At 46.6% G+C, this 17,019-nt stretch overlaps 2 protein-coding genes across 6 annotated transcripts in view; one reads left to right on the top strand and one right to left on the bottom strand.

The window, feature by feature from the left end:
- The window catches only part of TSN (translin), a 53,344-nt gene extending 50,864 nt beyond the window's left edge, over positions 1-2,480 (bottom strand). For 4 of the 5 annotated variants that reach the window (XR_013347440.1, XR_013347441.1, XR_013347442.1 and 1 more), the window contains exons 1-2: positions 2,084-2,480; positions 1,803-1,896 (exon numbers count right to left, since the gene is read on the bottom strand). Coding sequence is in view for 2 of the 5 variants with exons in the window: in XM_077829535.1 (XP_077685661.1) it covers positions 1,803-1,896; positions 2,084-2,149 (160 nt within the window). In the remaining 3 variants the exon portion in view is untranslated. The remainder of the gene's footprint in view (positions 1-1,802; positions 1,897-2,083) is intronic. The other variant, XM_077829534.1, reaches the window with a different exon arrangement.
- Positions 2,481-5,974: 3,494 nt separating this feature from the next.
- NIFK (nucleolar protein interacting with the FHA domain of MKI67) lies at positions 5,975-13,715 on the top strand. The gene is made up of 6 exons (XM_077830195.1): positions 5,975-6,155; positions 6,761-6,889; positions 8,853-8,961; positions 9,527-9,738; positions 10,822-10,896; positions 12,661-13,715. Exons 1-6 carry the CDS (start codon positions 6,048-6,050, stop codon positions 12,835-12,837), a joined length of 810 nt encoding a protein of 269 aa, XP_077686321.1. The 5' UTR covers positions 5,975-6,047; the 3' UTR covers positions 12,838-13,715.
- The last annotated feature ends 3,304 nt before the right edge of the window (positions 13,716-17,019 follow it).

Here is a 17,019-nt window from a genome sequence, read left to right as displayed (position 1 = left end):
CGAAGTGCCCCATAACCCCTGGGAAGTGTGACAGTAGGTCTCAGATTCCGTTCTCAGCAACAGTGGTAGGGGAATTCAGTTTTCCTCAAGTTCCCCCCCAGCAGCTTTTGCTTTGTTTCAGATGTGGAGGGTCTTGCTGAAAAGAAATTGCTCAACTAACAACAGACAGGTTGAGAGTATAGCCAAGGAGAGTTGGCGTGTTTCACAAAAGATTGTATGTAAGTGTTTGATAGTTGTCAAGGTTCCTCCCCCACTCTGAACTCTAGGGTACAGATGTGGGGACCTGCATGAAAACCTCCTAAGCTTACTTTTACCAGCTTAGGTTAAAACTTCCCCATGGTACAAATTAATTTTATCTTTTGACCTTGGAATAACCATTGCCACCACCAAACTCTAACTGGGTTTACTGGGAAACGTAGTTTGGACACGTCTTTCCCCCTCAAAATCCTCCCAACCCTTGCACCCCACTTCCTGGGAAAGGTTTGGTAAAAATCCTCACCAATTTGCATAGGTGACCACAGACCCAAACCCTTGGATCTGAGAACAATGAAAAAGCATTCAGTTTTCTTACAAGAAGACTTTTAATAGAAATAGAAGTAAATAGGAGTAAAGGAATCACCCCTGTAAAATCAGGATGGTAGGTATGTTACAGGGTAATTAGATTCAAAACATAGAGAATCCCTCTAGGCAAAACCTTAAGTTACAAAAAAGACACACAGACAGAAATAGTTATTCTATTCAGCACAATTCTTTTCTCAGCCATTTAAAGAAATCATAATCTAACGCATACCTAGCTAGATTACTTACTGTTAAGGAAAAGTTAGCACATGTGACTCCATTTTGGTTTGGGGCCCACCATTGTTTACATGCCAGCACATCATACACCAGGAGGAGTAATCCTTAAATACTGAATCCCTGTGAAAATCCTCCTCCTTGTCTCCAGCCTGCCTTGACTCCCAGTATCTGGTTTTTGTCAGTCTCTAACTCCCTGTCTCTTGGCCTAGATGTGAGGCCTCCCATCCTGATAATAAAAGTTACTGATGCATGGCTTTAGGACCATGCTGTGTAATTAACATACTGGTATAGCACGAGGAATGCACCAAGCAGGGATAGGTGGTAGATAAGACAAGGGTTTGTTTATTGGCTAAGGTTTCCGATGCACAAGGGCAACATGCTTTGCTAAAAGGTATATAACCTTTGTATAATCCGCATTCAGGGTCCCCTCCTGGCTACCTGGGGGGCACCACGCTTGAGTGTAATAAATTTAGTGTTTTTTGGGAACTCTGCAGTTGTGGACTTTATTTCTGTGCCTCAGCCTAGATTCGAACTGTGCGTGTCCTACCAGGTATAATTCGCAGCACTTGTGTGCGTGTCCTACCAGGTGTAATTCGTAGCACTTGTGTGCGTGTCCTACCAGGTGTAATTCGTACCATTACTAAAAGTTCTAAGACTCCATTCCTGTTCTATCCCCGGCAAAGGAGCATACCGACAGACACACAGACCCTTTGTTTCTCTCCCTCCTCCCAGCTTTTGAAAGTATCTTGTCTCCTCACTGGTCATTTTGGTCAGATGCCAGCGAGGTTACCTTTAGCTTCTTAACCCTTTACAGGTGAGAGGATTTTTCCTCTGGCCAGGAGGGATTTTAAAGGGGTTTACTCTTCCCTTTATATTTATGACAATAGCATCCCTTCTTTCCCTGACCCTGTGTATCCCTAGAACGTAAGCGCTTTGAGGCAGACGCGGTCTTCCCGCTGTGACAACACTGCCCTGTGCATTATCACCACCAAAGACAAGTGACTTACTGTCCTGAAATCCAGCTCCCTGGTGAACCCCCTGCAGCAGCGTTAAGATCTCCCGAGCCGTCTGTTCCAGGGTCTGAACCACTTTCCTGATCTCCTGCAAGCCGACGGCAACACGTCAGGACATGAGATGGAAAAAGAAACTCCCGCCCAGAGCCCCCCAGGCCCGCCCGCCTCGGAGCCCTGATCCCTGTAACCACGTGCGACGGTGGCCCGCCCCTCACCCGCTCCGGCCCATCCCCCACCCCATCCCCCAGGTAACGCCGCGCCGGCCGGGCCCCGACCTCTCGGATGTCCTGGTCGGCGGTGAGGACCCCCTGCAGGGTGATGAACATCTCGCTGACCGACATGGTGCGCTGCCAGGCCGGGCACGCAGGGAGCCGCCGCCCCGGGGCTAGGACGCTCCCAGCGCTGCCTCCCGCTCCCAGCCGGGGCCGCAACCGCTGCTCAGGGCCCTTCCAACGCTCAGGGCGCAGGCTCCACAGGCGCGCGCGGCAGAGGCTCCGGGGTCCTTCCACTGCCGCGGCGCAGAGCTGCTGCCCCCCTGAGTGCCGGGCTCGCTACCATCGCCTCGGAAGCCTTCCGCGCCGCCGCCCAGCGGGCTTCTACATTCCGCGCCGCGACCCCTTCTGCTCAGCGAGGGCTTCCACAGCCCGAGCACAAGGTGCCCTAATCGCTGCCTGGGCCGCCGCCGCCGCCCAGGGGTCCTTCCACGCCCTCCCGCAGCCCTTCGCGGCCGAAGCGCGCGCAGCCGGCTGCCCGTCTAGGGGTCTTTCTAGACTCCTGGCGCAGAGCGGACTCATCCACTGCCTGACACACACAGACCCCGGGGAAACGATTTCGGACAGGCCGTGGGGTAGCCCCCCCACCCGGGCCAGCGTGCGCAGGCGCAGTGCGCTCCTCTCTGCCCGTTCCCTATTTCTTAACTGTGGGGGTGCCTCCGTCTCCCGCCCCGGCGGCGGCGGCCGCGCTCTCCCCGCAGGGCCCCCAGCGATCACTGGAGAAGCGGGGCCCGGGGGGCGGCTGCAGGGAGGGGCGCTGTTTGCTCTGGGTTGGGTTCCCCGGCTCTGCGGGACAGACTGTGATCACCGACCATGGCCTCGACGGGCTGACAGCTCCCCCCCCCCCGGCCGCCGCTCTGGGGTGGGCAAAACTCGGCCGCGGGGAGGAGGGGTCTGACCCCCCCGCCAGCATCCTCAAAGAAATGGGGGGGGGGCTGTTTGTGTTATCGGCCGGCTTCCCGTCCCGTGACAAGCAGCGGGAGAGCCGCCCAGTCGGGTGACTTGACAGCAAGTGTGTAAAATCTCCATCTCGGGCTGTTCTCCCGCAGCAGAAGCGTTTCATTTCACCGCCGCCCCATGCAGAACCCACGTTGTCTTTAATCAGCCCCCAGCGTTTCATTCCGAAACCCCCCTGCCCCAACACTTCGTGCATACACCCCCTTTTTTTGGAAGCTTGTGGGATGTGTCTTCACCATCTCCCCTATGGTGGGAGGGGGGAGCAATAGCTCTTCACCCACTCCTCCAGCTTTGGGGAGGACAGTAGCTCACTGGGTGTCTCTTCACCCCCACTCCAAAGCTTCAGGGGACAGCAGCTCACAGAGACTATTCATGCTTGGGGAGGACAGCCGTTCATTTCTTAACTCCCCTCACTTGGTTTGGGGGCCTGGGACACAAAAATCAATGGGGTGGCTTACAAGTCTCTCACCCCCTGTATCAGGTTGACTGGAGGCAGCAGCCTCACTGGATCTCTCTTCACCCCCCACTAGGCTGGGCAGGGGCAGAAAGAGTATGCGGTCTCTCTTCATTTCTTTCCACTCACAGTTGGGAGGGCAACAGTTTATGGGTACTCTACATATCCACTCAGAATTTAGGGAACAGCACAGGACCTGCTCACATATATTCTATCAAAACTCAAACAACCTAAATCACTATTATACTGAACAAATTATTAATTATTATTTATATTACCATAGCACCTAAGAGCTCTAGTCATGGACCAGGACCACATTGTACCAGGTGTTGTACAAACAGAACAAAAAGATAGTCTATGCCAAAGGAGCTTACAACTTCAAGACAAGACAAGAGCTGGATACAGACAGAAGAGAGAATACAAGTAAATTGGATGATACTAGTCAGGGCGGCCTGACTGTTGTCAGCATTTTCGGTAGGCATCAGACAAAGAAAAGTTTTGCTGAGGAAACTCTGTATGGGCCTCCTTCTGTCCCCATTAGAAGTCTATATGGCCCAGATCCTCAGACATTTTACTCCTGGGGAAATTCTGCAGAGCTGCTGGCTGTCACTAGGGGTCGCTGGACTCTACAGAGCCCAGTTCTCTGGCTTTCATCCAGTGGAGATGGAGGCTTTCCATGCTTTGGCTGCCTGGCTTGATCCTCATCCATCCAGGGATGGTGTTACCCAGAGTTCTTTCAATCCAAAGCTCTTGGTAACTTACTCTGTGCAAGGTGGAGTCAGGAAATAAATCAATGGAGACAGCCATCCGACCAATAAACGGCTGGCAAAAACAGTACAATACAAGAGTGCTCTCACTTGAAGGGATACTTTATTTAGTTTCAAGCACTTACGCACATCCACAACAGGTTAGTAAAACACTCCCAACCCTTGATAATGACTGAAGTTTGGTGTGGCTCTTGAGTGATACAGTGGCAGCCATCCGATTGGCCTGTCTTTCAGCTATCGTTGAGGGCCCTAAACTGATTCCATGAAGTGAGCCCCAAGAGACCAAACCTCTCCCCCCTTATTTATCCTTGTTAGTAGACAAATGAAACACCTGTCAAAAATCTTGTCTGGCAAAAAGTTTCAAAAGCTAAACAAGAGGTTTCCTCAGATTCCTAATTTGGCAGATGTATTCCTGCAGGGTCTGCATGCCTTGGGGCCCTAACAGACACATCCCAGAAGGCAAATATAGATAAGCTTCTTGTTTTTCTCCTAAAACACAGACCCCAGCATGGTCAACGGAGACTTCATGAGGGAGGGGTGCAGAGTCAGACAAAGGTTGAGCAAGAGGCTGAGTCTTCCTGGCATAGTCATGCTAAGGCTGCACAGGCCTGCAAAAAGGCCCAGAAGTTTGGCTGCTGTTAGCAACAAGTATGATGGTCAATATTACAATATCAGTAGCGGTCCCTGGCCTTTAACTGGTCCTCCAAAATCTCCCTGTACAATGGGAGAGGGCCTGGGAGACCTGGCTCTGGCAAAGGGTGAGGAAGGGCATGACCGTAAAGAGGTGGGGTGGAGTAAGAAGAACAGGAGTACTTGTGGCACCTTAGAGACGAACAAACTTACTACAGCATAAGCTTTTGTGGGCTACAGCCCACTTCATCGGATGCACAGAATGGAACATACAGTAAGAAGATAGATATATACATAGATATATACATCCAGAGAAGGTGGACATTGCCATACAAACTGTGAGAGGATAATTAGTTAAGAGATATTATCAGCAGGAGAAAAGGCTCTGCGGGGAGAGGGGGGATGCAGGTATCTGGGCTCTGGAACTCCCCCCCCCCCCGCCACTTCCAGCATCCTCCAACTGGAACCGGGTTGTTACAGGGGTTTAATTCTCTACTCCTGGGGGAATTTCCTGTTGTTGTTGTCTCTATTGTGCCATACTTGTCGACAGATCCAGTATTTTGAAATAAATTACCAACATAACGTAAAGTGGAGTGATTACACTGTGTTCTTTTGACAAAGAAAAGATGCAGAATTTTAAACCGTGTGCAGGATTGTTTGGGTGAAGAACTGCCCCGGGAGTAACGTTTAGGCACCTCTCTACCTACGGGCGTTTCACTTTCCTCTTAAGCTTTGGGGCCCCCTTTGCAGACACGCCTTTGCTCATTAGTTCCCTGGCGCCCTGCCCCGCTCATGCCCAGCTCCATTCAGTTCCCCCCCCGGCTCCTGCGTTTCGGCTGGGGCTGCGTGTCCCTGAAAACAAGGGCCCGATGCGAGGTGGAGGCTGCAGGGGGAAAGCGGCCGAGGGGGGGCCCTAGCGAGCGCCCACGTGGCCGCGCCAAGAGCGCCCCGGCTCTTGCAGGCAGGAGGCGGGCGGGGCCGGCTCCGCTCCGGCCGCCAGAGGCCGCTGTAGCCCTACGTCTCCGCTCGGGCCCTGGAGCCCGGGCGGGCGGAAGTTGGCTGGAGAGCACTTCCGGTGAGGGGACCCGGAAGCGGAAGCGGCTGGGCTCGCCCCCGGGGTCGGCGGCGTGGTCCGGTGTAGCTGGTGTGCGAGCGCGGTATGGCGGCGGCGGCGGGGCCCTCGGCCTCGCTCCTTTCCCTGGACCCGCAGCTGCAGCGCGAGTTCCAGGACAAGGTGTTGCGCGTCCGCTCCGGCAGGGGGACCAAGGTGAGAGCCCGGGCCCTGCTCCCCGCCGGCGGGCCTCCGCCCCCTCGGGGCCCGCGCTGGCGCTGCCTGCCGGGGGAGGCCGCGGGCGGGCCGGCCGGCCGGGGGCTCCGTCTCCTCGCCAGGCGGCTCCGTTCCCTTCTCCCTGGGGCTGCGGAGTCGCCTCTGGACCGAGTCAGTGTAGCGGGCACTGGGGTGTCGGCGCGGGGGCTCGGCTACGGAGGGAGACATTTCGGACACCGAACAGCCATTGAATCGCCCTTCTCTGCCCCCCCCCCCGCGTTTCCTCCCCGCCCCCCGTGGAGTCGAGGAACAACGTCCAAAGTCGCGCAGAGCCGCGATCGGGAAGATACCGGGCAGGAGGGTTTTGCGTTCAAACCCCAGCGGATGTATTCGTGCTGCGACGGTGAAAACTGCACCTGCTGGGAAACTGGCTATGGAAAGAAAACAGGAAATCGGTCAGGGTTGCAGCCTGCCTTGGAAGATGAGACTGGGCATTACTGTACTGGGACCTGATCGGTGGCCTTTTGTCTCCTTGTGTTTAACGTGGTGGTTGTGCATAAATGTTCCTGGGTTTTTAATGTTACCTGTACTTTTCCTATTCACAGCATGAGAAGCTGACTCCTGGAGTAATTTATTTAGGGCATATCCCTAGGGGCCTTTATGAGCCACAAATCCAGGAGTACTTCAGCCAGTTTGGAACAGTCACCCGACTTCGGCTTTCAAGAAGTAAAAAGGTAAAAATCATAATTGCTTTGAATTGTTTAGCTTTCTAATTGCAGTTATTACTGAGTTTTTTCTACTTCCACCAGATCCTCACATTCATTTAATAAACTTTCCCCATTAGAAGTGAGCACTGGCCAGGGGCTATCTGCATACTGGTGTCCTCATTATTTTTTTATTACCGTTTCCCTGAACTTCATTCAAGGCCCAATCCTACATTAAGATGTAGGAAGTAGCGGTCTTTTTCCATTGTCTTTATTCATAGGTGTGGATAACACCATCATCAAAATCACTGAAGCTCTGACCCTTGGATTAATCTTTAACACCCTCTCACTCGTTCCCACATTGCCAGGGTGTTACGAAGTCTAACTTCCACAACATTTCAAAAATCCAATTCTTCTCTATCTCAATGGCTAAAGCACTTTTCTCTGTCCTTATCTCCAGTCTTGATTGTTGCAACCTTCTCTCCAGCCTCCCTGACTTCCCTTCCGTCCATCCAAAATGCAGCTGCTAAAATCTGTTCTCACCTGTCTTTGTGTCCTTCCCTCTACCCACTTTAAGTTTATATAGCCACCAAAAAATGCATATGACCGACAAAATATTGTATATTCTTGTTGCACCCCTCTTCCCTTTCTCCTGCTTTGCCACAGCCTCAGTTTTTCCTTTCGTTCATGTCGATAATTAAATTTTAAGATGTGTGGGGCAGGGTTTTGTAAAGTGCAGAGCATGCTTTATGTGCTGAACAAACAAAATCAGTTAACATAGTTATCAATGCTAGGACTTGGATGATAGATCATTTAACATTATGAAATCCTCACATCCTGGACAACATCCTTCTCTTGATTTCTATCTTGAGAATCTTACTGATGTGCAGTCACACCAACCAATGTATAAAAGCAATATGGAGGAACACAGACTTTAAAAATGGTCTGCCGTTTATACCAGGGTCTGAGAGAACCTGAAATAGCCCTGCTCTTGTGTTCTAATTGTCCATTCTGGAAACGATGAAAGCCTCTCAGAACACACACAAATTTTTTATCTTCAGGAGTTCAGTTTTTTCCATTTCCTAACTTCTAAAGCCATTGATTGGTTTCACACAAACTTCACTGCCTCAGAAGTAGACTTTTACTTGGATATTTATAATGTCTTGTTCCAGAGGCTGATTGAACTTTGGTCATGGGCTTTAAAACATTGAATTTAAGTTACTGGTTTGAATCCAGCGCAGAGGGTTACTGAAGATAACTGTATTTTGAAGTCTCATCATTGACTTATAAGTAACAAGTTATTGGTTCTATCCGTTTTGTAGTGTAGAGGTATCACTTGAAGTGGAAACCCTGTTGGCAGTGTCAGAACAGGGAAAAGACTTGCTGTTACCTCTTGCCATAAAGGTGGTCATTCCAGATAAAGATAAATAGGCAGGTGTTATGAGGAAGTTGCCCCTGGTTCTGTTTTTAAACAGGGCTCCGATTCCAGTGCTGTAAATCTAGCCCCTTTCATCAGAACAAACACACTTAAGTGAGAAACGTTAGAGTAGTCTAAATCCAGTGTAGAATTCTGAATGAATATAACAGGAGGGACAGTGCTTTTAAACTTCCTGACTACTTTGTAATACAAGTGGCTGGCTTTAGATCCCATCTACTGAAAGAGGAAATGCCCCTTCACCTCATGGCATAACTTTTACTTAGTAACAAATATAACAAAACTAAAAAGCTAAGTAATATTTGTTTCCCTAAATACATAATGCAGAGCTATTTGTTTCACATAAAGATAAGCTTTTACAGAGTCTATCTTGTACGTCATCATGGGCTAATTCTGCCCTAAGACACGTGCAATGCTTACTGAGTTTACTGGGAGTTGTCTTTGTTGATCTGAGAACAGAATATGACCCTTGAGTGTGAAAAAACAATCTAGCGTAGTTCTCAGACATAATGTGTAAACATAACCTAGATTTCTGATACCATTGTCATTGTCTCGCAGACTGGAGACAGCAAAGGCTATGGATTTGTAGAGTTTGAATCAGATGAAGTTGCTAAGATTGTTGCAGATACCATGAACAACTACCTGTTCTGTGAAAGACTCCTAAAGTGTGAGTATGTGAAACACCAGTGAGCCAGGGAAATGTGTGCATGTGAGTGTATTGTTTCCTGGGAAGTTAGGGAAATTTTGCGTTTTCCTGTTAGAGTTTCAGCATCCGATGAATTGAGCTGTAGCTCACGAAAGCTTATGCTCAGATAAATTGGTTCGTCTCTAAGGTGCCACTAGTACTCCCTTTCTTTTTGCGAATACAGACTAACACGGCTGCTACTCTGAAACCAAAGCACACAAGGAGATCTTCTAAGTGAATATCACCGATTCTCTTTGCCTTTCTCCATGCATGTTTTCCCCCTCTCCCGCCCATGCACTCCATGCAGTCTTATGATTACTAAGACTGTCTAAGATTTCCAAAGGGGTCCGCACCTACATTTGAAATTTTTTAGGGGTCCACAAATGAAAAGAGGTTGAAAACCACTGTCCTATTCTGTTCATTCCTTCTGAAGCATCTGGCACTGGCAACTGTCGGAAGATGGGCTAGATGGACCATTGGTCTGACCCAGTATGGCCATTCTTATGTTCTTAACTCTTGATTTAGTGTGATGTGCTTTATGACACAGGTGAATTTATGCCACCTGAAAAGGTCCATGAAAACCTCTTCAGAGGCAGTCAGAAGACATTTAGGAAGCCATTGCATCCGGCAGTCAAGCGGTATAACAAGAAACGAACACCCCAAGAGAAGACAAGGATGACAGAGAGACTACTAAAAAATGAGAGACGGTTACGAAAGAGGCTGGCTGAGAAAGGAATAGACTATGACTTCCCTGGATTTGTAAGTGGAGGCTCTTATGGTCGCTTGGTCAAATATTAAATTCTAAGATTGTGCTCAACAGAAGAAAGTGTTGGATCCATTATACGAGATTAATCTAAGAATGTTACATGTAATCTGGAGGTTGGTGCAGAGACTAAATCACAGTGAGGACAGCGTGAGCACTCACAGAAATCATAGTGACTGATTGCTGGATTGTGCGCTCTGCCAAACTTGGGCAATGTCTACACTACGGACCTTACTGTGGCACAGCTGTAAGGTCTGCCCTGTAGCCACTCATTGCCGGCAGGAGAGAAGTCTTCTGCTGGCATAGCACTGTCCACACCAGCACTTTTGTCGGTGAAACTTGTCAGTCAGGGATGTGTTTTTTTCACACCCCTAACCAACAGAAGCTTTACTGACAAAAGTGGTAGTGTAGACGAAGCCTTGTTCTTGCTTTTTTTAGAGAAATGTCTTTAATGTTATACTTGTTTAATAGGATAGTGACTGACCTGAAAAATTATCTTTGATTCATGTCACTGTTTGCTATTTTCCACTACTTATCTATCCAAGATACTTGTAAAGACCCCTATTACCATAGGACCCAAGCATCTGTGTCTTTCAATGTTTGTCTTCATGCCAGCTCTCTCAACCCCTATTTTATCCCTATTTTATAGATCTGAGGTAAAGACAGAATAAGTGATTTGCTCAAAATCACCCAGGAAGCCTGTGGCAGAGAAGCCAAATATTCCAAGTCCCAGGCTAGTGCCTTAACCATAGGACCATCTTTCCTCTACTTAGATAGCATATGGTTACAAAGCAATGGGATGAAATACTTAAATATTGCAGGGTCCCATTGTATATCTACTGAGAATACACAAGATACCGTTTAAGGGTTTTCTTATTTCTGAGATTGGATGTATACGCTAAATCACATTCCTTGACTTCTGTGGCACGATAGGCCAATTTACTGGTTCAACAATTGGTACAATAAAGGTTTTATAACTGTGAAGGAAAAGTCTGTTGGCTACATTAGGAGAATTTCAATAACTTTGCATTAGAAGGCAATTCTGTGTAATGAATTGCTTGATATGTTTCTTTTCATAGGCCGCACAGATGCCTCAAAAGAAAAAAAAGGTTTCAAATTCAAACTCGAACCTGGACATATCTCTGAACAGCCAGGTAAGATTCAGCTGATCTCAGTGGGTTTCATGCAGTCTAAAGGCACCAGAACACGTACTTCAGACACATGACTAGTTACTGTAGTTCCCCAGTTACTTTCTTGAGCCTGGGCCCTGTTGTGCTGGTGAGACTGACTTTGTAGCAATAACAGTTGCAGTGTGGGTTAGAGTGCACGCTTCTGAATGGTAGGCAGCATGTGCTGTCTGGAATAGCAGAGGTCCAAAGTGTTGCCTACACTAGAAAATTTTACCAGCCAAAGTTTTGCTGGCTTACTGTTACTGATAAGGTATGTTGACGGACTGCACCAAACGTGGCTGCTTGTGCTGCTCATGCATCATGTCCACCACCATCAAAACTCATGTTGCACTATGGATAGGCATCCCAGTGTCCTCCATACCAGCTTCTGGCTTGCTACCCTTTAGGAAGTTTACACTCTGTATTGTGGGATAGTTGCTGTATGTTGTGGGATACCCTCATTCCTCTCAAAGGGCTGTGAGAATTTGATCTCAAATTCCACAACTTCCTATTCCATCCCATTATCTACTGCTCTTTTACATGCCATTTTCAACTTGTCTCTGCAAATATGGATAAAGCACACAGCAGCTCAGGTCTCTTCTCCAGCCAGCCACTGTTAAAGAGAAAGTTGCATTGTGGGATTGTTGCTGGAGGACTCCTCATACTCGTACAGCTATGTGGGCGTCCACACTAGCACTGTGCCAACAGATGGTTTATTTCACTTGAGGAAATGGCAGTAATTATGCCAGCAAACATGGAGGGTTTGTCAGCAAGACTCAGTTGTGTGTGAATGGAAGCCTGGGCCAACAGAAAAAGTTTTTTGCCAGTACAACTTCCTGGTGCAGACCAGGCCGCAGTCTGCTAATCAGGTATAAATAAGCTAAAAGATGTTGGGAGCTGCCATCAGCCATGTAAAACGAATAGTGATATGATCAGAAAAGTCAGATTCCTATGCTTGAGATTCCACATGTTACAGTCCAAAAGTCTAAAGAACACTGAGGTTTCACCTACTGCTTAGACCTGTCAGAATGAGAGTTTTGAACACTACACCTCAGCCTTCTCCATTTTAATATACACTTGGAAAAGTCTGGCTGTGTGTGTGTGAGGGGTTGAGTGTTGTTATTTGGATCCACAGGAAAGAAGGGTCACAGCAGGTAACCGTGCTGTGTGGTATTTCTGGATACTTGGGGTGAGGTTGGCTTGTCTCTTGTGAAAATGGCAGAGGCAGATATCTGAGGGGCTTGTAAAAGTAAGAAAACTAAATGCACAGGGAAGTGGGTTGTGTTTTAAAAAATATTGCCATTGGGATGTGAAAAACGTTATGTGACTCTGGATGTGACTCTGATTTATAAGGGAGCAATACCCCTGGTTCTTAAATGTCTTTACATTCTTCATGACACTTTCTGTTCATCTTTATTTTCCCTTCCTTAACCCTCTGAATCAAGGAATAATTTTCTTAATGCCGAAAAACTAGAGCAACTCATGATATTTGTTCAAGGGTATAAAAATTAATCTAATTCATATTTCCCCTGTACCATTGCTATAAAACACATATCTATTTTAATATGCAAACTCGACGTAGTCTATTTAGAAAGCTCTCCAGTTTAGAAATCATTCTCACTTGCTACCTTTTGGCAGTTGTTCAATGTGTGCAGGGAATCAGGCGGGGGACGGGCTTGATGCCATATAGGACATGTCTGTTAGGGAAGCTGTCCCTCTAATGGTAACTATCTTATTTGGTTTATCTAGGCCCCCACCCCAGTGTGTACGCCCACAGCCCTTGAGCGTCGGAAATCGCAACCAGCAGAAGCTGATGAAGATGAAATAACCATCAAACTGCCTCCAACAAGCGTAAAGAGCACCGCTCAAAAGACCAAGAAGACAGCGAAGCTGCAGAAAAAAATTAACCCAAAGAAACGGAAATAAACAAAGCTGAAACCTCTGTAGCCAAGTTTTCCTTAACTCCAAAGGATGTTTGCAAGCTGGAACTTCCTGTGGTTCTTACTGACTTGTGTTCATTCTTGGTTTGACTAGAACAGTGGATCTCAACCTTTCCCATATCAGGGGGCCCGTCCATCTAGTCTGGAGGCATTCCCACTTAGCATCAAGGGAAGGGTAGCTGCAGCCCCCTCATCCGAGAATCCCTGCTATAGAAGATTCTCAGAACACTCTCAAATCCATGTCTGTGTTGATCATTGTAGATAAAATGGACATGCAAGTTTGTGTCCTAACATGCCCACTGTCACTTTGAATTAGCTCTGTAATGTACTACTCTTCTCTCGTTAAAATGGCTATTCCCTTTGCAAGGAAATCAAAGGATAGCTTTGCGAGCCCACTGATGGCAGTATGCTTAACAGTCCTAATTAGCATAGGGATATAAATTTTTATTAACATTTTAGAAGTACATTGTGACTTTCATTAGCATCAATGGGATGAATGCTTGTTTTATAGTAATGTATTCATCTAATTCATGAAGAGACTAATTTATATGGCGTTTCAGGCTGCTCCACAATGGAACCCAGATATCCTGACCCCTGGATTTGTGCATTTACCACATAATATGACCCTTTATCACAGTCACGTTTAGAAAAGGAGCTTCAAACTCCACCACTTAACATGCTTTCAAAACTTGCATTAGCCTATATGCTGGTCTATAACCATGCCAAATAAGTGAAAGTAATTTACTAATTGCGTCTGGATTTGTCTGTTCCGCGAGTTTGCTGCTTTGTTTGCAGACTTTAAAGGAACCTTGAAAGTGAGGGAAAACGCATTAAAATCCTGATTCTATCTTCCACTTCCCATAAGTCTTACAACACAGAAAAGTAGGACTGACTTTTTTCAAGTGACTTCTGTCTAGGTGTGTATGGTGCTGGAGTCATATTGAAAGGGCCTGCTTTAAAACTGTTGCATCCTAGATATGAGTTCTCAGTGAGAATGGGCAAATTTCCGCTGTTTCATGGGTGATCTGAAAGTGTCTGTTTTTGAGACAATGTGGTTAAAACATAAACTGAGTGGAGATTTGGGGTTATATTTCTAGCTCTGTGTGGCTTTACACAACTCACTTTATTGCTCAGTCTCTTAATTTTCCCATCTGTAAAATGAGACTCGCTGCTTCTGGGGTGAAGAGAATCAAGTTCATACTTTTCCATCTGCTGATCTTTACAATGTTGTATTTATTACTGATCCATAAACTAAGCGCCAATACCCTACACTTGAATGGGGAGACTGATTTCTGAATGAATGGCTTGTCACACTCCTACTCTGAGGTCAGAGGAGCTGAGGCTGGCTTTCATTCTGCAAAAAGAATGAAAATATGTTCTCACTGCATCTGTCACAGATGACTTAGAGCACTTCAAATTGACATACTGGCCCTACAGTGAAGAGGGCAATGGTGAGATGAACTGATCCATGTCTACATTCTCTAAGTAGCTACAGACCTGGGCTAAAGTCCTGTCCATCATTCTGGGATCAGCATAACACCTGGGCAGAATGTTTTTGAGGCAGGGTGTTTTAATTGTTCCAAAGTCTGGTCTAGAATCAGGTGGCGACATTGTTAGGAGAGTACAGATCCATCGCCTTGTTTCACCTGTGAGGTCCGTTAATTTGAATACTCAAAAGCAGAGTCTGTCTTTCAAAACGATGGTTTAGTATTAATTTTCTCAGGAGAAATACTACAGCATGTGCATGGAACTGTCATTCCCCCCTTACCTTTTAGAAACGGATCCTTTGACAATGCAGTTAGTATTTGCATTTTGTTTAATACAAATCTCGAGTCACACAAAAAATCAGTTCAAGTTACACAAGTCTTGATCTTTTATCGCTTGAGAAGAGACACTCCAATTGCTGCAGCATTGTTGGCCGTTGGTCAGGCTTGGCAAGAGATTTCAGATGAAAACCTAGCTCAGACTAATGGACAACACACCTGAGCAGCCAATTAAATCTCTGGCTATTGTGGGACCTGCCTGGCAGGAGAGGGGAAGTCTGATCAATTTCCTGGCTAGATCTATCCTCACTTGGCCATCTTACGATCTAAAACATGAGAGTGAGGTGTGCATAATTGTTAGCCTCTGTTGGGTGACTAAGGTCAGATAATTTGCCTTTGTCTCTTGGTGATCAAGGAAGCATCTTGGCTGGGTGTGACTTCACCTCAAATGTTTTTGCATTTCTTGGGCACAATGGGACTCTGGGGAAATCTGTTTACCAGCCTGGCACCATCACTAGTTTTGTGTACCTCCTTTAATAGGAGTGTCTTGGCATGCACACAACATGAAATACACCTTTCCAAGAAGTTACACCCTCTTATTAGTGCAAATGGGTTTGTTTTGTTTTGCGTTGCACAGTAAAATGTTTGATGTAGCTATATATTTTTAACTGGTTATACGGTTAAGGGTTTGAACAGTCTTGAGGTTAAAATTGTTTGGAAGGCAGAATCTCACCTTACATGTTGCCTATCTGCAAGGTGGTAATCCACTAGTAACTAAAGAATTTTAAACAGGCATTTTTAAAATCAGTAAATCTTAAATACAGCAGCTGGAGTGTTAAGGGCCTACAATCTGCCACAGCTGTTTTGTACACAGGGCACAGATCTAATTCAGGGTTCCCAAAATGGGTGTTGTGACCCCTCAGGGTGTCACAAGGTTATTACATGGGGGTAGTGAGCTGTCAGCCTCCACTCCCAAACCCTGCTTCGCCTCTAGCGTTTATAATTAGTGTTAAATGTAAAAAATGTATTTTTAATTTATATGGGGGTTACACTCAAGAGAATTGCTGTGCAAAAGGGGTCAGTAGTTCAAAAATTTTAGAACCACTGATCTAATTTATTCATTCTGTCCAGGTCACCTTTAAAATGCTTATTCTTAACCTTAAATACTTAATGTAACAAAAAACTTACCAGATCAATGTAGCCTGAACATTATCTCGAAGTATAAAGGTTTCAAAAATGGCATGCTGTAAATTAATCTGAGTAACAGCCTACTGTATTGTGAGTAATATTTCGATTCAGGAAGGCATACTCGCCAAGATGGTGTTGGTTTTTTTATATGCTTTAAAGAACCTTATAACACTGGATGGCAATACATTTCACTGATGTGGAAACAACTCTTCCCCTCCCCTCTCCCCCACCCCACTGCACTGATGAACAGAATGGGGGAATCTTGGAGTGGTCTCCCAAGATCAAATAAAATAAACTCTACCAAAAGTTCCTAGTATCTAGGCTGCACTAGATCTGATTGGTATGGCTGGTAAAGTGGCTTGGTACTCAAAGCTCTCTGCAGGAATGGGCAAGCCGTGTACCATGGTGGTGGCTGGACCCTCCAAAAGTCATGATGGCCTTATTGGAAATCATGCCTGGCTCTTTATCAAAAGGACTTTGACGCTGGTAGAAATAACACTGCTCAGTCCTGACTGAGGACACAAGCTAAATTTGTTTATCCAATATGCTGCCAGCAAACTCCTCTTTTTCACTCTTACTGTGCAGTCTCTTCAATAAGAGCCATTCCCCTCTTGAAACATGTTCTAACTCCTCGCCCTTTGAAAACCTGGCAGTGCTCTGCCCCCTACCTATCTGATCTCATAACCCCTTTTCCCCCTCTGTGTGCCCTGCGCTCTGCCAGTTCAGTTCCCCTATGGGCCAGATATGCATATGCTGAAATCAGTAAGAGTTTTACCATCTCCTCCCACATGTGACTCAATGGCTTTTTATCCTGTCTAATCCCATAAGTCATGCACTGGAATTCAGCTAGTCAACCTCATCCTCCAAATCCCTCCCCAGGAGCCACTCCTTTCAGCCAACACTTCCATTGCTGAACTCCACTCTTAACTTTCATTTTGGACATCCATTCTGCATTTACAACAAATCTCACCGAAGAGTCATGATGAGACCTGTGCATACCGTAACCATAGATCCATCCGCTCAGTTACTGCTTTAGTCCGCATCTCCACTCCCTTTAGCATCCTCCCTTGCTGTTTTGAACCTAATTTACAGCATCAGATCCACAGAGCAGGGATACAGAATTGTCTGTGTAAGGTGCTGTGCCTGCTTATGATGGTGTGTAAATAGCACTCAGTAATAATCAGCTTGCTTTGGCAATAAGCTCAATAATCAATGCT

This window comes from Eretmochelys imbricata, chromosome 11, assembly GCF_965152235.1.
Source record: "Eretmochelys imbricata isolate rEreImb1 chromosome 11, rEreImb1.hap1, whole genome shotgun sequence".
Taxonomy (NCBI): Eukaryota; Metazoa; Chordata; order Testudines; family Cheloniidae; genus Eretmochelys; species Eretmochelys imbricata.
Note: the sequence above shows the minus strand (reverse complement) of the source record. Positions and strands in the feature narration are given on the sequence as shown.

Excerpts from the sequence above, each read along its gene's own strand:
- NIFK (XM_077830195.1), top strand. The coding sequence starts at position 6,048 with ATGGCGGCGGCGGCGGGGCCCTCGGCCTCGCTCCTTTCCCTGGACCCG. Across the intron at positions 6,156-6,760 it reads GCTCCGGCAGGGGGACCAAG|CATGAGAAGCTGACTCCTGG; the intron begins GTGAGAGCCCGG and ends TCCTATTCACAG. Across the intron at positions 9,739-10,821 it reads ACTATGACTTCCCTGGATTT|GCCGCACAGATGCCTCAAAA; the intron begins GTAAGTGGAGGC and ends TTCTTTTCATAG.